Source organism: Labrus bergylta, chromosome 13 (genome assembly GCF_963930695.1).
Source record: "Labrus bergylta chromosome 13, fLabBer1.1, whole genome shotgun sequence".
Taxonomy (NCBI): Eukaryota; Metazoa; Chordata; class Actinopteri; order Labriformes; family Labridae; genus Labrus; species Labrus bergylta.
This window is the reverse complement of record NC_089207.1, coordinates 14311686-14331545: the sequence shown is the minus strand read 5'-3', so window position 1 is coordinate 14331545 and position 19860 is coordinate 14311686. Positions and strand designations below refer to the sequence as shown.

At 40.1% G+C, this 19860-nt stretch overlaps 1 protein-coding gene across 1 annotated transcript in view; it reads right to left on the bottom strand.

Annotated features, from left to right (window-relative positions):
* wnt6b (wingless-type MMTV integration site family, member 6b) overlaps nt 1-19602 on the bottom strand; it is a 29144-nt gene extending 9542 nt beyond the window's left edge. Inside the window, exons 1-2 of the mRNA XM_020638459.2 lie at nt 18593-19602; nt 7514-7734 (exon numbers count right to left, since the gene is read on the bottom strand). Of these exons, the coding sequence (XP_020494115.1) occupies nt 7514-7734; nt 18593-18672 (301 nt within the window). The 5' untranslated portion in view covers nt 18673-19602. The remainder of the gene's footprint in view (nt 1-7513; nt 7735-18592) is intronic.
* Nucleotides 19603-19860: the final 258 nt, after the last annotated feature.

The following is a 19860-nucleotide window of genomic DNA, read 5'->3' as shown; positions in this document are numbered from 1 at the left end:
CCATCGCCATCGAGCAAAGTTGCTATTAGAGTAGCATAAATGCTAAATGGACTGCACGTACATAAAGCATTTCTAGTCTTCAGACCGCTCACTGCACTTTTCACTACTTTCCACACTCCACAAAACACCATGTAAGTCTTGCAATGTAAAGTGAAAGTCAATGAGGATGTAATTTAAGTTATACACTAACAGTTTCACACAGCTAATGGCTGTGCTTCTTGATCATTATGAGGTATTGTATATTGCACAAAACACATCTCTTAGACTTCAAGAGTCGAGGAATCCAACCAGCTATCTTCCAAGTTCATCATCAACCAAACCAAAACACCACGTGAGCTGTTTCTCATGTATCTCCGGGCCAAAATTGTGGACACAATAAAGGTTCCCACTTGTTCACAACTAGATTTTCTCATCATCTGAGTAAACTGTACCTCCTGCCCTTCCATCTGATGACATACAAGGGTCATGGCAATCAAGAAAGACGTCACATAATCAAGACCAGTTTGGGTCAGCTGTTGCTCAGTGCCAGACTCTGTGTTCTCTCAACCCCCTGCTGCTTTGAACATGTGGCTGCAGGTGCTGGGAATTGAACCCCCAACTGTCGGACTGAAAGACCACCAACTTTATCAACTGAGCCACAGCCACCTCCAGTCCATTCACCATTACCAAGTCAATTTGGTATTACTGTTATAGTACGTTTAAAGTGCCAAGGTGAGAGCTGTTTGACACTCCATATTTCTGTGTTGTCTTTAAGAAGAACATCATTAAACATATTTTTCCAACAGTAATTTGTAAACTCTTTTGGAAAGTACTGACAAATTATAATGTCATATTCTCCCAGCCAGGTCAGAAAATGTATCTATTTTTTATCCTAAATGGGCAGGATTGTTTAATTTGCAAGACTTTTCCATACTGTAATATCTGTTTCCATGTTCAGATCCACAGGGGGGTTGTAGCCTCGCCCACCTCACACTGGTGGAGGGAGGGGTCACAAGACTATCAAAGGGCTGAAAAGTACAACCAGTCACACTCTCAGCAAACGGTCTGCATAATTCCCAGTAACAGAGTCTGATCAGGTCCAAATTATATTCCCTCTTTTCGGTTGGAGGGGATAATTGTGTCATCAAGCTGCTGCTAGCATTGGTGTCTCTTAGCAACCAATCACGTCAACCATAGTTTGGATTAGTTCTAATTATCCAAAGGTCTGTATAAATCAAGCCTAAATGTCTTTTGATGACGATTGAATCACACATTTATTTTTATACTTTAAAATGAATTTCTGCATTTTGGTCATCCATGAATCAACTGACTGATGCCAAATCACCCAGGTGGAAAAACACAAGTATTCATTAATTAACTTTAAACAAATAGCTTTCCATGTTGCCTATGACACAGACTGTTTACTTGCCTGTTTATTTCCTGAAACAACTCTACCATGGTTTGGAAGAAATCAAGTACCAGCTAAACACAATTAAGCACAGATAGAGTGCAAAGGTATAAACATGTGTATACCTGTAAAGGCGAAGATCATTACTGATTAAATACTTGACATTATTGATAATAGGTCTAATTAATCCGCAATCATTTAAGAGCCCAGAGCAAGAGTCCTTGTTTATTCTACAGCTGTACGGTATCCACACAAACATGAACTCACACTGCAGTCTATTATGACCTTCAAAGAAGAGCCGCAGCATCCCCAATGTGATTACTTGCAATAGTTTATGTCGATGGGCTCCCTCATGGTCGCTCCAGGGTCTGTGTGATATTTAAACACCGCAGGGATTGAGAAAAGACGATAATTACCAACAATTAATGATGAGAAACTAAACATTTGACAGGTTTTTGACACTGAATGTGCGTCAAAGGTTTATATGGAGGGGAGAAAACATTTCAATCCCGATGCAAAATAAGTCGATTCCTTGTGTCGACATGTTCACTCATTCACACTTCTTGCAATTTTGATTTGTGTTTCAGTTATGTTGTGAAATCAACTAAAACACCTGTGTAAGTAATGCGCACACACACGCATGCACGCACACACACACACACACACACACACACACACACACACACACACACACACACACACACACACACACACACACACACACACACACACACACACACACACACACACACACAGACATGCAGACAATTCCACACCTCTCTCCCTCAGCCTCTCTCCCTCTTCACACTGTTTAATAACAACATTTTCAGGTCAAAAAGTAGACATTCATGCCGTAAACAATAAGCTTTCGGGAGATTTAAACCAGATTAAAGCTAGACGTGTGATGTATGCAACATCATGTTCATCATCAAAAATACAATAACAACAAAACACATGTGTATAAGCATGCACACTGACTGTGGAGTTATAAAGGGTGACAAGCTTTAAATTCTGTTTCTTGACCATGACACACATATTGAAGAACTGCGCAATCCTTTAGATTAATACTCTTTATTTATATAGCACCTTTCAAGAAGAGAGAGTCACAAAGTGTTTTACAAAAGGATGAGAACAAACAGAAAATGAATCAACAATATACAAAACAGATTTATCAAAAGCAAGTCTAAACAAACAGGTGTTAAGTTGATTTAAAAAGAGTCAACAGTGCCCACAAATCTTCGACCCAGAGACAGAGCATTCCAAAGTGTTGGAGCTACAACCTGAAAAGCACAATCTCCCTTGGTCTTCAGTGTGTGGGACTACCAGCAAACCCCAATCAGAAGACCTAAGAGATCTGCTGGGAGTGTAAGACCACAAAAGGTGCCGGTCCATGCATGGCTTTAAAATCAATAACAAGAATCTTGAATTGTATTCTAAAATTGCTGGGAATACAATAAAAAGTCATCAGAATTGGAGTGATATGTGACCTGGTTAAGAGTTTGGCTGCAGCATTTTGTACTAATTGTAAATGGTTAAGAGTGAGTTACAGTAATCCAAACGGGAAGAAATGAAGGCATGTAAAATCATCTCTATCTGAACTGTGGGAACAACGGGCTTCATATCACCACACAAAATATTGTGATACTATGCTATATCCATTTCCTCCCACCTCTATAACCATCATGCAGTTTTCTAAAGCCCTTAGGACTAAGAACCCTTTTAAAACTCTTTAAAATTATCTTCTGTCCATAATAATGGAAAATAAAATACAGTCACTCAAACTCATATTGGGGACTGATGCATCTACATCACGTCTGCAACCTTGTAAATAACATTTTTCATCTTTCATCTAAAGCTTTTTTCATATTTTCCAAAAAAAAGAAAGGGGGAGAAAATATGAATTAACAAGTCTGTTTTCACAGTCTGAGCTGTTACACATTTTACACACATTTTTGCAGGGCTGAGATTAAACTGAAACCGTATTAGTCGTAAAAGTGGCTAAGAGTGACATATTCTAAAGATAGATTATGAAACCCAATCATATTCACCGGTTGTTTCTTATCCTCTGCAAACATTTTTTTTTTAATATACTGTAGCTCACAGTTCAGAATAAGTAAGGCAGACATCCACCCTTAAAACCACTGTGTACTGTGTATTTGAAATGTTTCCATAGAAAAGGCAGATAAAAATCACATAAGCTCATAATGAACAAAAATTGCCCGCCGGACTTATTTCACTACAATGCAAATCTCCGTCATTAGAATAATTTGACAGTCCTTTTTCTTACATGAAACTCTAAATTGAGGCCAATGAGGTTAAGTACACCACTTCAAGAGAGTGAGCAACGCAACAAAAAGCATCTTTTATTTTGACATCTACCTGTGCTTGCTTGTGTTAAACAGTTATTACAAGCAGATCCAGGTAATTGAGGACAAAGACTTCAAAACAGAGGAGCACTTTGGCTTCCCTTAATGACAGGCAGGAATTTAAGATTAATCGCTTCTCTGTCTTGTACTGGTAGATTCTTGCCCCCCTTTCCATTCCTCTCTCTCTCACTGTATCTTTCTGTCTTTTTCATTTCTGTCTTTGTCATAGAAACATTGTCATTCACTCAAATGAGATAGGAGAAAAAGGCGTTTTGGATTATGGTCAGTTTCTACTTGACTATTATCACATGGAGCTCTCTTATTCTGTGTATTAACACTGTTGTGATTCTGTCAGACAAAATAATCAGTGTGACAATAGCCTGTACAACAGGTAATTTCGAGTTTGAAATTGCTTTCATGCAACAGTTCTTCAAGCTGTTAACAAGTTAGTTAACAGTATTAAGCAACAACAAATTCTTCCTTTATGTGTATGAAATCATTGATTTGGGTATGCTATGAAAAGTTGCTTACTTGTTGCTCTGTTTTGCTACCCCACACCAGCTAATGTGTATTTTGTACATCTATACGTGTATTTCTATGTATTGTACATGTAAAAAAAAGAGTCTTTTGAAAGTTCCTCTGTGCATGTGTTAGTCCATTAATGCCAATTAACAAATCTAGAAAAGACACTTTTGCAGTAGTACTAATTCATTAAATAAACCTGAGTGATACATTGGTGTCTCATACAGTTTTGTTCTACTCTATATCAGCACTCAATACATTTTATTGTTTATTCATATTACTTCAGAACAAACTCTTAAAAGTACTATGAACTGTTCTAATGATGTCTGGCAGAATAACGCTCAAATGGACGGCTAATGTCCACTTAAAAGTCCACAAGAGTATTTTGTGGTTTAGACAGAGGATGCTTTCAAGGACGATCAAGATCAGATATAAGTATGACAATTTTGGTAACTCCACTTTGCTTACAACGAATAAAAACTTTTAGGACTTTTAGGACTTATTATTATTTATGATTTATTTTTGGTCTTTTTAACCATTATTGTACAGACAGCACAGAGGGTAGAGCTGGAAATTGGAATTTAGTGTGAGAGAGCGGTAAATGACATGTGGGAAAGATGCCACAGGTCAGATTTGAACCCGAGTCCACTTTGGGGACTACATCCTCTGTACATTGGGCATGCGCACTAACCACTAGGCCACTAGGCCACCAGAGCCCCCCCCCCAAAAGACTTTAATAAATAATGTAGACAGTTATCTGTTGCCTGATATCCTGACTGCAAACTACAACACATTTATGTTGATAACTAGCTGTCCTTCCACAGAGGCAACATTGAGAGTGTCACAACCAGCTGCATCACTATGTGCTATGGGAACTGCACGGGCCACAACCGCAAGACCCTGCAACGCATAGTGAATACGGCACCAAGATTATCGGCATCTCACTCCCCTCCTTTCTGGCACATCTAGCAAAGCATCCAGGATTTGGTGCGACCCCAGGCATCCATCACTCAGACTCTTCAGCCTCTTGCCATCTGGGAGACGGTACTGTTGCCTCTGAACATACTCAACCAGACGTATGAACAGCTTCACCCACAAGGCTGTCAGGAAGCTGAACTCTCTCCCCTCTATACTCCACCTCCCCCCACAACTCTGGACTCTAAACCTTCACCACCCATCATGGAGCTGTACTCTCTCTCTCTTGTTCTATCTCTGTCCTTCTCCCTCTCTGCCTGTCTCTCTCTGTCTCTCTGCCCCCACACACCTCAACAGGAAAATCAAAAAGCACCAGACACTAACATCCCTTGCTAACTTGAAGTGTCCTATAGAATTTGCAGGACATACTTCTGGGAGATTTTTTATTTTGATAGTGGGGACAAGTTTTTTTTCCTCTTGTTTTTCCTCTATTTTCTATATGTAAAATATTTCAGACTAATGTAACAAAAGATGGGTTTACACCTCACCTCACTACACTTCATGCTCTCACTGTCATTTTTTTTTTTAACACAGAAAAATGTTAAAAGTTAACATTTTGTATTTACTGCCGAAGACTTGATTTTGTATTCATGTCTGCTTACAGGCCAGGAAGCGATCACAACTTTTCCAAAACAATGCAGCTTTGATGAAAAAAATTGCTAAAAATGGGAAATTACAATTCAGTATTGACTGTAATATCACCAAATTGTCATGTGCCCTTTCTTTGTGAAGTTAATGACAGGTGTGCATAAAACACTGTATACACATCTTTGAGCAATGAGACTCAACATGGCTTTAATAACACGTTTGACACGTTGTTTGTTGTGTCGGTTATTCCCTGTTTGTCGGCTAAACACTGATATAAAGACTCTCTGTGGTACAAGTATAAAAAAAAAACAGCCAGCTCTCTATGAATCTAATCATACGGAGAAAAACCCAACACAGTAATTTGAGAAGAACGTGCACTGACCCTACAGCAGTTATATTACAGACTTCAAAGTGCTGGAGGAATATGTTAAGAGATCTTAAGAGAGATGTTAAGAGAAAAGGCAATTTAAGCTGATCATTTCAAGCATGCCCGATCTGATGAAGAGGAGAGTCAGTCAACTGTGAATATGTCTGGTCTGAAATACAACGGCTGCCCTTGTCTGTTGGAGTGCCATCAGACAGGCTTCTGACCTCAAGTTGATGTAAGGCCATTGGCTGTGCTCGTGAGGTCAGGGGTTCAGAGCCGAAGGTACTCAGGGGCTGAGGAATGAGACATGACAGTATTTTTAAACAGTCATTTGTTTTGGATTCAAAACTCTGTGTTAGGCTTTTAAAAGGGACTGATGCAGAGCCGTAAAGATAATCATGGCAAGTTTTCCCCTCCATCTGTTATGTACATCTAACTCAAAGAGTCGAAGATCCATTGAGCAGTTTTGAACGAGCACTTGCTCTAATTCAATCAACGGCTATGATCTGTTCAGTACAATTTGCTCGGGAAGTAATGATTCACTCAACTCACGATGTTGGGTTCACGATACGATTCTCACACAATTTTTACAAACTGAGACTGAAGACAAAGTATGAGATGACTGAAAAAGATTCCTTAAATTTTTTCATGAAAACACCAATGCACCTCGTAATCTCTTTGGCTCTTGCACTCGTTTGGGCCCGCTTGCGAGTGTGGTTTGGCCTTGGTGCGGATTAAATGCGGCTTCATGTTGGTTGTGCTATTTGTGTAGTTCCCTGTCTTCTTGAAATATTTGCACACAGTTTTTGTCTCGTCTGTTATCGTCTCACCTCTTTCATTTTCTGTCTTGGGGAAGCCAAAATGCTTCCACATCTCCGATTTAAAAGACGGTGGTGTGGCCTCAATTTCTAAATCTTGCTCTACAGCTGCTGACGCTCACATTATTATTGCGATTGCGAGAGTACTGATGTCTAACTCCTGACAAGAGCTGGATTAGTAGATCCAGATCAATCTCTGATCAATCAATCGAAGTAATACTGAAGAACCAGGGGACTTACTTTTCGGCAAAACGGCTAGCTGTTTCCACCTAAGTTTCACTATTTGGTATCAAAGCTTGCTGAATTTATAGCTCTGTCTTGAACACACTAATGTTGAAGTGATCTAAAATCTAACTTTCTGCAAATATTGAGTGAGCATTTATCGCAAAATATCAAACTTGGTAGGTGTTAAAAACAATAAAAAGGGGCAAAAGTAAGACACACATAGTAGTTATAAAGAAGGCATATATCAACATTCTCCAAAACCTACCTTGCTGCAGTATTTTGCCAAAGTACTTGTTATGGCTAGTGCAGTTCCACCGACGGTACCTGAACTGGTACTGGCACTCCCGAACGCCCAGCCTGGCTCCTTTGGCCACCTCACTGACGATCTCTGGCTGAGTCTGACACAACTCAGCCTGCTTCCCCGCCAGTCGCTTCGCCTTCCTGCAAATGCTGTTGGGGTCCATCACAAGCGGACTGCCAACTGCCCTGCAAAAGGATCAACGATGTTAGAAAAGAGAGTAAACCAATCGTGCTTGCAACTTAAAAAGTGAAAGTTCCCACTTTTTCCTTTGGTGTGCAACACCTGTTAACTTAATCATTTGCCTAAACTCATCTGCAGCCACAAACCATGTATAGGTTTACTTGCTGTGGCTGCCTAGCTTGCCAACTCATGCCCACCACTTCTCAGCTGTGGCGTAAATAGGCTACTTGAATAGACACGTGAGAGACAACAGAGCACTGAGTTTCCCAGAGGAATCTCGGCTCCGATGTCAGATTCCCAAGTCTGTATTTTGCTCTTGGACCTTCCTTGAGAGAACTGTGTGGTCCTCACAAAGTTGGAAGTGAAACAGTTGGAAGTCTCTCAACAGGCAGGCTGTCACTTGATCTTAATGCTGAGTTGATTTCAGCAAACCATATGGCAGACTTTGGAGATTTCCCTGGTGATAAGGCTTTTCTGGAGATTTTGCATCAGTGAGGCGCTTTGCCGCTTAAACCACACGTAGAATCAGCACAAAAAGAAAAATTCAAGATTAAGCCAACCTAAATAAAGAAAAGCATGCGTATGATATTACCAAAAAGAGTGAAAAAAAGAGCATTTGAATGTGTGGTGAAATAAATAAAGCATGCCTAATTAACATTAAACACATTTTGTTCTGTGTGTATATTAAAGATGAATAGTTTATTCTGCCTCCTGATGGGGGAGAAAGGCCTGACTCTGTTACTCAAAGAAGCTTCCAGTGCTTGTGGCCTCCTCATTGGCATCACAGGAAAGTGTCTTAAGGATTCATTTCACCTCTTCTTTTTAACTCCAAGGGCAATTATCTACTGATATATCGCTTTCCTGCTTACTTCATCTCTCTTTCTCTTGACTACTCTCAACAGTTTAGTCACCAATTCTCAGTGTGTCATTATGGTCATGACTTTGACCATGAAATAGGAGAGTTCAAATGATGGAGAGAAAAAACATTGACTCTTCATCATACATTTTCAATCAGCCTATTTCCTCTAAATCTCACTGCCTGATATCTTTCATGTCCATGTATGGAGGCTGTGGTCCTCCAAGCGGGCGGCCCAGGTTCGAATCTAGCCTGTGGCTCCTTTCCCGCATGTCATTCCCCACTCTCTCTCTCTCTCTCTCTCTCCCTGATTTCCATCTCTATCCACTGTCCTATCTCTCCATTAAAGGCACATTAAATAAATCTTTAAAAGAATGACTATACTATAAAGTAAATGCATAATTAATGAATCCACTGTTCATCGCGAATCTCGTCTTAGCCTCATAGAGACATTATAAAAACACTGATAGTGAGACACACAGCCTTTATGTCCACCAGATCTTACCGATTCTTCCTGTCATACATTACATGTATGAAGATAAATGGAGTATTTGTACCTGAACCTACAGCTCAAGCCATGATATTTTGTATTTAACAAGAAAACCTGGATGTGATTCTTAAAGATTATAATTGCATTGGCAAATAAACATACATGAAAAAGAAAATGCACACACACACACACACACACACACACACACACACACACACACATCTGTTTGCAGACTCCAAGGACACCCTCTGTTGCATTCCTTCTGTGATTATTGAGAGTGTACTGAAAATATCGCTATGGAAACATTCTGTATTTTCAATACAGGTGTTCTGTCTGTATGGTGTGTGCATGAGAACAGTGTGTGTGTGTGTGTGTGTGTGCGTGTGTGTGTGTGTGCGTGTGTGTGTGTGTGTGTGGTATTCGCACAGTTAATTAAATTGCACAGACAGTCTGTATGTGTTAATTAGCAGGTACATATACGGTACTTAGCAACACACACTCCCTCTCAACAACCAATCATTATCTACCCAATCGGGCTGTGTGTGCACTTGTGTGTGTTTGTGTGTGAGTTTGTGTGTTTGAGAGAGAACAAGACAAAGAAAGAAAATGAAACTGATCTACATGGTTGCTAGTGTATTTTTATAAGTATATGTAGACTTTTTATATGTGTCGGAATAGAATTTGAATTGGTTTGTGCATCTGTGTGTGTGTTCTTGTGTGTGTGCGTGTGCATGGGGCAGCACTGGGAAGCTCTGTCAGCAGCTTAGCTAGCTTGGTTTTTTTACAATGGGAGGTGTAGAGCTGTCAAACTTGTGAATATACTGGAGAAGTTTTTGGATGAAGTCCTGGAAGCAACAGACAGAGACAGTGAAAGGGCTTTGACAACGAGAGAAAAGTTTCTCTCCGATCTCTGTTTGCACCAAACAAAGTAAACTAAGTGGACTGTTGAAAGAGAGATTGCTTCTAGACTGAGATTGGAAGTTTGTGTACTGATGCACCTTCAATGAACATAGTTTGCATCAACTTTATTTTAAATGTCTCTCCCTGTTGCGTTCAAAACTCACTGAGTCCATGTTGTTTTTCATGATATTTAAATCTAGATTGGAGACACACCTTGGTGTAAGAAATATCTTCTTTCCTTACTTACTAACGTCTTTCAACATACAGCATATTAATTCAATGAACTCACATTCTAACATGTGATTAATATAATTCAAGTTAATTAATGTCAATTGTAAATGCCTGAACCTACATACAACAAGTAAGGGGATGCTGACAACAAAGGACAAAAACATTGGGAAGAGCTTTGGAAGACGCTTTTGCAGGAAACGTGGGGGGGGGGGATTATGTAACCCTTTTGATACAGAATTTTGGTAGAAAACTGATCATCTCCACTTGATGATTTAACGTAAGTTTAGAAACAGGGCATGATGAAAGGAGGATGGGAATGTGGTCTGAATCAGAGAGTGGAGTGAACTGAGATGGAAAAGCGCATTGTCGGTGATATACCCAAAAATGGGGTGCATCAATTGGATAATAGGATGTCTGCAGGCACGTAGCATTCTTGCCCTTGTTTGGAGATCTGTGTAAAAAAAAAAGAAAAAAGGGTGCATCCCTGCGGGTTGAATAGAACATTGGCATATTTCAAGTGTGGCAGGTGCAAAGAAAAGCTGAGCTCTTTCATAAATTGGACAGAGCTGGGGTAACTTAGAGGGTTTCTGTGTCTACAAAGTGCAAAGGGGAATCACTGAACGTCAGAATGTGTGATTTAAGCACGTCAGCTGCCAACTGGTGGACTTCATTGAGAAATATAAGACATAATGGTGACTTAGGTGAAATGCTTTGCATCTTTATCTTTTTCATCTCCTTCTGGTAGATCTGTCTCGTGTTTTTCTCTTGTTTTTTGGCCTAAACTGTTGCCTCAATGAAAAAAAATGAAACATCTCCACTGTGACAAAAAGGATAAAGGTTTACATTACTCGCTAAATTAATTAACCTACACTGACATATGCAAATGTATGACTTGACCTGCACATAGGTCTGCACAGTAAATCTTATTTTGATCGTTATTGCAATATGAGCTTTTGCAATAAACACAACTCAAAGGTCTGAATTTTTTGCAATAAATAATTTAATGCTTTCTCACTCAGCATGTGTACATTTTACACACTCTTACACCGTTTTCATGCAGTCAGATGAAAATCAAGCTATAAGCTATCAGATGAAGTTATCAGATTAAGTGGTAAAAAAATATTGATTAATTTTGGATTAACAAAAAACATGTTGCAAACAGCTATAGCTAAAGTTAATACACATTCTGAATAATGTTTCGTAAGGCTGTGTTGGTTGTGCAATAGTGTTTCTATATGTTTTTATATTCTCTTACCTTCGTTATCGTACCTCTCATGCTGTGTTTTTGCAGATGCTGTGCTATATGGGTAATGTGCAATATAAATTGTGTTGTTTTGGATTGGTATGTGCCTTTATGTTTACATGTGGACCTGGATATGTCCAATGGGACAATAAAGTATATCATAGCTTATCAATTCATTAGCTTATATTAGCTTATTTATCACACTTAATATCATTATCACAATATCGTAAAGCAGTTTTGCGTATCACATTTTTACCTCATATCCGGGCCTAAGATAAAATAGATTTAAAGTTTGAAATAATTAAATCATGATTCAGATGATTCAGATGTAAATTGGCCATATTTTAGAAATATCTATATTTTTTTCTGTGGCAACCCCTGACTGTGTCAGTGCTCCTCCTATTGCCTTGTATCTCTCTCAGGTTGCTTTCAGGTAGAAAGAAACTGAGACACTTAATTTGATGTCGTACAACATGGGAAGGCTGGGCGTGGGGATTTAAGCTGGCTTCTAAGTCTTTGTTTTGCCTCCACTGATTTACAGACTGCATATTCTTTTATTAGCATATTTTGCCTTATAGTTTTCAATAAATGATTGTTTAAATAACTTTAAAACTGTGTGGTGTCCCTGTTTGTCCAGCTCACTGAGCCTGGGTTGTGACATTTCATATCGCAGTTCATGTCGCTGATCGAAAATATACGGCAATGACACTTTTTTTTTTCAATGTAGTTCATCCCTGATGTACAATTATCCAAGCCGCAGCATTTGTCCCGTGCAGGCATGCACAGAGATAAAGCAGAAGTACACTTTGAGAGGAAACTACAAAGGCAGAGACGGTAATCAGATCCTTCTTATGAGAGTGCTGCTGTTCTTCTGCCTGTCATTTATGATATGGTGACAGAACAGGTAACTCAGATAAAACATGCAGTCATTCATAGCAGCAGCTATGAGGAAATGGAGTTTTGCATGAACAGTTTTTCCTGTTGATAAAATACTAAAGCGGGGGGGGGGGCACATTCAGCGATAAAATCATTAACAGTAACAAGCATATCGAAATCGTGATATCAGTACTATCGATGCTGCTTTACCACATGCAGCAAGTCAACAGCAGGTTTGCTCCAGAACTGCACCTTTATCTCGTAGTGTTTGCATGTCTTGAAGAATATAATTTAAGCCTATATATTAGCTCAACCTGTAACAAAACACTTCCAAGTGATGATATTGGAAATAAGAATTCAGTGTTTTCAGACGTGTGCATGTGAGAGATTAAACATTGGTGCTCAGAGAGACCTCAGGTTTCATTAAGGATCTCACGGCACCATAGATAAAGTGCTGTACTGTACGGGGCCTTTCTTTTTTTTTTTTCTCTCCGCCCACGAATGAGTGAATTTCATCCCTCCTTAATCCCTCAAGTATGCTGGAGATGAAGACAGTCACGACAAGAGTTAGTCTGAGACGCCGGAGTGTGAGAGGAAAATAGAAAGGGTCAAAGAGAGAAGGCTATAGACTGGGTGTCTGGAGACAGAAATAGATGGTCGGGGAATTGGTGTAGGAAAAATAAAGAGACTATTAGAAATAAATAGAAAAATGTATCAAGGGGAATAAATAGACTTTTCTGATTTGCAATACAAAGAGGAACAAAGATAGAAATGAATAAACTCAACATCTTGCAGGTATCTCAGTGTCAATAGTTATCTGTATGCCCGATTAGGCCTGGGCGATAAAATGAGAACGATAATTATCCCAATATTATCTTCTTAATATGAATATAACAAATGTTTCATGAAAGTTAACATTTAAGTCTTAAATGTTAGCTGCCACCCGACATGAAAGAGAAGAAGATAAAAGAGGACAAACAGCCAATCACGTCGCAGGGATATGGGTAGGCAGGCTTACAGGCATTTGGAGCAGAATGGAGAACAGCCGGAAAGAGCGAAATATCAGTATTGATAATACTGATATCATGAAGCAGGGAGAAAACATCGTCGACAAGAAAAGGTCACTTGACGCAGGAGTTAGGGGATATTTTGGCTATTTACATTCCGACAAAAAAAAGAGTAATATGCTCTGTAAACTGTGCCGAAGACGTGTGTCCAGTTGTTCGTTTTTTTCCAACACTGTCCATCCTTTTTTTTTGAATGTTAGTTTCATGCTAGTTGTTAGGAGACTGAGAAGTATTACTTTAATTGCCTTTTGAGTTGTCATCTGGAGGCAGCTCACTTTACACAGGTATCTTTAAAAAATGTATTTGGCTTATTATGAGTAATTATGACACTTTTGTATTTCTCTGTAATGAAGATGTTTTTAAATTTGAATTTGAGGCTATAATTACAAGTTCACTAAAGTCGATGAATAAAACTTATTGGGCTGAAAGGTAGCTGACCTGGCGGGCGGATGGATGTGCTGGACTTAAATCACTGGGCCTGTATTCACAAACATTCTTCGAAGGCTTTGTGAATACGGCCCTTTAAACAGTCGTTAAATTTGTCTTGCCTTTTTATTTTTACAGGAAACACACCTACGAGCAGAGCAGAACTTGTATAGTGATATTTACAAAAAGGAAAGAACTGCAAAAAAAATGACTCAATGCTAACAGCAACTGGTGCATTACAAGCTACGTTAAGGCTACATTAGCTTTCATTTACATTTTTTACTGACGTTTAGCAAAACCGTGAAAACTATTATGCACCCTCTTTATCAAGTTAAAGACATTTTGGCATTTCTTGGATCAATTGTTACTTCTGCACTGTATATTTCTGACACTTAAACCATCTTGAATTAATCCCTGAAAAAAGTACAAAAAAAGCATGAATGCACAAACGTGCAGACACAGACATGCAAACACACACACACGCATGTTTAATTCAGTTCACTACCTGATGCCAAATCCACATCGTCATTCAATCTTTATCTGTACCCATCTCCCTGGTCCTGATTACTAATCTAGCTTTCCAGAGCAGCAGCGGAGTGGACAAGATAAGATCTGTTACAATGAAGCTCTCCTCTGCTGATGATGGTGGTTTGACTGCACAGATGGTGGGTAAATTCCCATAACTGTAAGACTGAGTGAGTGCATTCGTACATCTCTGAGTGTATGTTAAAGAGATTAACCAGGATCGGAGATGTATTTGGACTGACGTACACATTAACACACAAATGAGAAAGCTAACACACACACACACACACACGCAGACACACACACACAGACAAAATGTGTGTGCACCTGTAGGCTAGTGGTAAATCCAGAGGCAGCTGCCCACCAAACTGGGGCCTTGACAATCACTAACACACGATTACACACACGTACACACACACACACACACACACACACACACACACACACACACACACACACACACACACACACACACACACACACACACACACACATTGAACAAAGTAGGCCCTGCTAAGCAGTGCAGTCAAAAGCAGAATAAGAGAGCAAAGGCATTCCTCCCCGAGTCTCTGAGCTGTGCTCTGTGGTCCCAGGCCAAATGATTAAAGTGCTCTAATCAGCAGAGGCTTTGAAAGGACATTTATCTCACCGCATTTCGTCTCTTTCACTCTGTCTATCACTGCAGCTCTCTCTTTTCCTTCAACGACAGCCTATCTATGAGATAAGTATTCTCCTTCAACAGGCGAGTATGGCTATGGCTTCGAGCTTGGCTTCAATGAGAGATAGAGAAATCGAAGAGGAGCGAGCATGAGACAAAGAAAGAGAGGCGTATGATGGTATGTCCAGCAGCTTTCAACAGAGAGCATCATTGTCCTGGAAGACTGCAGAGCTATCCGCAGGTGTGGCTTCACCCTAGCCGCAACACACACACTCCACCGCAGTGTGTGTATGAGCATGTGAATCTGTGCGTCAATGTCTGCCCTTGTGTGTCTCCATGAGTCAGTGTGTAAGTGAGCCAGTAAAGAAGTGAGGGAGTGAAAGAAGATGACAACGAGTGTCAGTGGGGATAAAAAGGAAGTAGCAGATTCCTTAGTGTTGATTCCCTTAATCCAGCAAAGCTTTATTTTTAAAATGAATGTCCTGAGTCCTGGTGAATGTGCTGCCAGTTGAAAGCTGACATGAATATGACAGAGTTGGAACACATCCTTACACATGGGGCCGCTTACCCCAAGGTTTGTGTCTCTCTGTAACAAATTCAGCCCCATAAATAATGATACATCAATTATGTTTCATTTTCTTTTCACGGGTTCTCTCCTACTTTGCAATTGACCACACAACAAATTAGGAATAGTCTTGCATTTTCCTGTATTAGGCACATTAGCATGCCTGGCTCTCGACCAGTCATTAAAACATGGTTGAAGTCACATCACTCTAATGTTTAACTTTGTTAAGGGTAAAGGATTGTGGAGGCTGAGAAAGAGGTTGGAAGTACCTCAGCTTGCATCAGCAGAATCCCTCATTAGGGTTGTATCTGTACCTGACGGAAGTATCTTTAACAGTTTGAATGTCCATGTCCATGTCCATGTGGGAAGGTGGACGAAATCTCTGTGGGTAAACACCTTTTGGTTTAAATCTTTTATATTATGAACACTGAAGAAATCTTAGCCTAAAAACATTAGCTTTAGTCCTGGTCACATCGGGCGTGGGTGTGAATTCAGCCTCAGCCTTTTGCTGCATGTCATCCCCGACTCTCACCTCACAATATTTCCTGTCACTCTTCAGCTGTCCTGTCCAATAAAGACAAAATGCCCCCCTCGAAAAAAACAAAAACAAACATAAGTAAGTAAAAATTCTGCATAAGGAGCAAGCAACAGCTTGGCTCACAGCCCATACTGACATTCTGCATGCCAAAAAACAACTAGAAAACATCAATTATTACCATGACACTGCGTTTTTGGTGTTATTACTTTTAGGAGAGAAAGAGACCTCTTTGATAAAGGTTCACAACCACCTGTACTGCTGTTCCACGTCGCCAACAAAATGATTCAGATATTTCATTTGCCAAATGGATTGGCAACTGGATTCTTCTCAACTGATGGTTTAACTTTCAAAGTTTACTCGTCAGACTTTGAGGGTTTCTCATGTAAGATCTAGTATGGAGTATATTCAAAATGTTCTTTCTCTTTTTTGGAAGACTTCTCTTTTAGTTGACATGATTTAGCCAAAATGTAGGAAAAAGTATTTGAAGGAAATGTGTATGACTTGACCCCTGGGGGGACAGTGTTTCTCCCTCTTTCCCTCCGCAGCTGGGTCACAGCAGAGTTCAGCAACAGACCAGCACCCCTCTGGCTAAAAGTCACTTGTCTTTGTCGATTTTAAGGTGGCTGAATTTCACATGTCAAACTTATGTTGTTTTCTTTTTCTCCATCCCTCCACCCACAGCTTAAGAAGAAGCTACCAAAAAAAAATCAGGTCTTGTGTCTAGTGGGGACCAGAAAAACTGAGGTTTAGGAGAAACATTGTAAGAGTCCAAGACACTGTCAAAAAGCTATTTTCCTCTTTCTGTGATCACCTATAGTATCAACAATAAAGTACACACGCCAAATGTTACCCTTATTTCTATGGATTTTGTTTTCTTCATGATATTGCAGCAGATAGATTGTCTGATCAACAGTTAGCATTTTTGAGGCAAGCCCAATGAGTGAATACTTGTGAAGTCAAAAGAACCTAAACTCAAGAATACGTAGAAAAGAACAAGTGTGCATTTGGTTTTCTAAGGGCAAGAGAGATGACTAGGCAAGTGTTAGCTATTCAGATGTTTAAGTTTTGATGTGAATCTTTGCAGAAACACATTGAAAAAATGAACAGGTTCTTACTAAGAGACAACTCATTAGAAGACTTCTATCCATATCTACTTGCTTTCCCTGCTGTGCTTTCTAAAAAAATGAAGAAGTCCCTCCGATCAAATGTGAAATTAGACAAAAAATAGTTGGTATTTTTTTTGTGTTCCATGTCCACTCCACTAGTTACTGACCAAAACGTTTAATTGTTTCCTTGCATTGGTCATTACCAAGTATTCACATGAAGAGACTGCATGCTCAGACTCTGGAAAAGCTGCTGGAAGACAACATCCTCTGAAGCTGCTTGACCATCAGACAGTCAAACAAGGAAGTTGAGAAGACTTTCACAGCCTCTGTGACACTACAACACTCACTGACCTTGACTGTGAATGAACAGTGGGAGGATTCCCTGGGAAAAAAAAAAAAAAAAAAAAAAACTCAAAGCTTCCCTGCCGCTTTGCAGAAGTGCGTGTGTGTGGATGAGTGTGTGTCTGTGTGTGTAAGAGAGAGAGAGAGGACAAGAGAGCCAGGAAAAAAAAAATGAGGTTGTCTAGTGACACATAGCACAGACAGAAAGACAGAGACCCACATGGATAGAAAATATGTTATCAGCAGATCTGCAGGGGCTGTCCGTCTCTCCGTCTGTCTGTACGACTGTCACACACCTTACAGAGTTGAGCCTATACGGATTGTTTTATGATGACATATCCTCTGCGCCTAAAGGGCCACCTGACATTCCTATCTCCAAACCCCCCCCACCACCACCACCACCACAGCACACACATACACACCACCTCCACCTAACTCCCTCTCCTCTCTCCTCCATGTATCACTGCAGGCAATGAGCAGCAGACACCTCTTTCACCACCCTGTTTCTCTGTCTCTTTGTCCTTCACCCTTGGGACCCATATTTCCCACCTTCATTGAGCAATATTTTGACATGGCGATATTTGTCACTATTTGAAAGTTTTAAGTGAAATACAAAGATGAATTTGCCTTTAGGGTATTTTTGGTAAGATGATGTGAACTACCATGCCTACCCTTAAACAGTTTTAAATAAATAAGCAACAGGTACAGTTTATCTTTTTATTTTGTTGCTATTTTACTCATTTTTTTTTTAAGATTTACAGATATTGTGTGAGCTTATTTTAAAACACATTGCTATAACTGTATTGCATTTATACAATTATATTTGTCTATGAAATGAACTCTCAGGCTATCCCGAGTATTTAGGTGAAAAGCCGGGTAAGCTCGTGCTGAGTGCTGTGGATAAATATAGAAAAAGAAGTATGACGACTTGTGTTTGTGCGAATAAATCAAACAAGCTTTAACTGAATGAGAATGAATAAAACTGTCACGGTCACGAGACGGTGGAACAGAAAACACGTGGTAAATAACTGGGCACTTACCACCAGAGTCCGATGATATTGACCGGGCAGAGCAAGATAAAGAACAGGGCCAGCTGGATCCGCGAGAGACGAACCGTCATGGTGAACGTAGCAAATCCTCCAGGAGATTCACCAACAAAGTTTAAAGCACTGACGAGCTCAGCCGACTCGGAGTTGGATTATTTCTTAAATACATAGGAGGTCCTTGTTTTCTGGCGGTGCACTCGGGGAAAAGCTCACTGGAAACTGTCTGTCAACAAGAGCGCAAAAAGTTCATCATCTAACTCCTCTTCTGTCGGGCGCATTTTAATGCGCAACAAAGTTGGTCAAGAGGCTACAGAAGAGATGTCCGCTTTCAAAGGTGTGGTTAACCTCTGCATTGTCTTTCTGCTCTATTAGTCGCAGCACATTACATGTTCTCTAAACGATTCCGGGAGGAACGAAAAGTTGCTCCAAGCAGTGAGGTCTCCTCTGACCGCAAAAAGGCGCATGTAACACTCCTGTTGTGAGCAAACGTGAGTCTCGTCACTCTATGGGAAATCTTCTTTTTTTTTTAAAAGCAAGAAGGATAAAAGGTACAACAAATGTATTGGATGGATGGATGGTGGCAGTTCTTTACACGCTGTGAAATGGTGCGAAGATGAGCCGAGTGAAGTATTTTGTGTGCGCACCCGGCTGCAGGTACGGTCTGTGTGACACACTCTGCTGATGTGTTTTCTTTGGATGATACAGGGAGGAAAAATGCGCTCTTCCTCTTCTTCTTCTTCTTCTTCTCCTTCTTCTTCTTCTTCTTCTTCTTCTTCTACCTTGCTGTGACGTCGCTTCGGGCGAAGAGAAATCCTCGCTGTCACTCAGAGAGAAAGAAACTGCAATTAGTTTTAGAAGGACCCGGCTGAGACTGGAACGGGATAAACCCACACGCACACAGAGTCCTGACATAAAGTGTGTTTATGGTGGACCCGAAATCAGAGCTTATGGAATGAGATGATGTCAGCACAGGTGTGGTAGCACCTTTTTAAGGCTCATGTCAACAGACTGGCACGTTCTAAAGCCATCTGGGTGGGTGTCTGTTGGTGTCTCTCACTGACCTAAATTCAAAAGATCACATAGAAAGAAATCACCGCTGTTTTGCGTGAACATTGTGTCCTCAATAGAATCCAACTTTCAAGAGAAGTTAGTTTGCATGCTCTTCATAAGAAAAAGTATGTGTTGGTGAGTGTGTGTGGTGTGTTAGTGTGAGTCAGTGTGTGTGTGTGTGTAAAGGGACTGGTAGTATATCGCCTATCTGG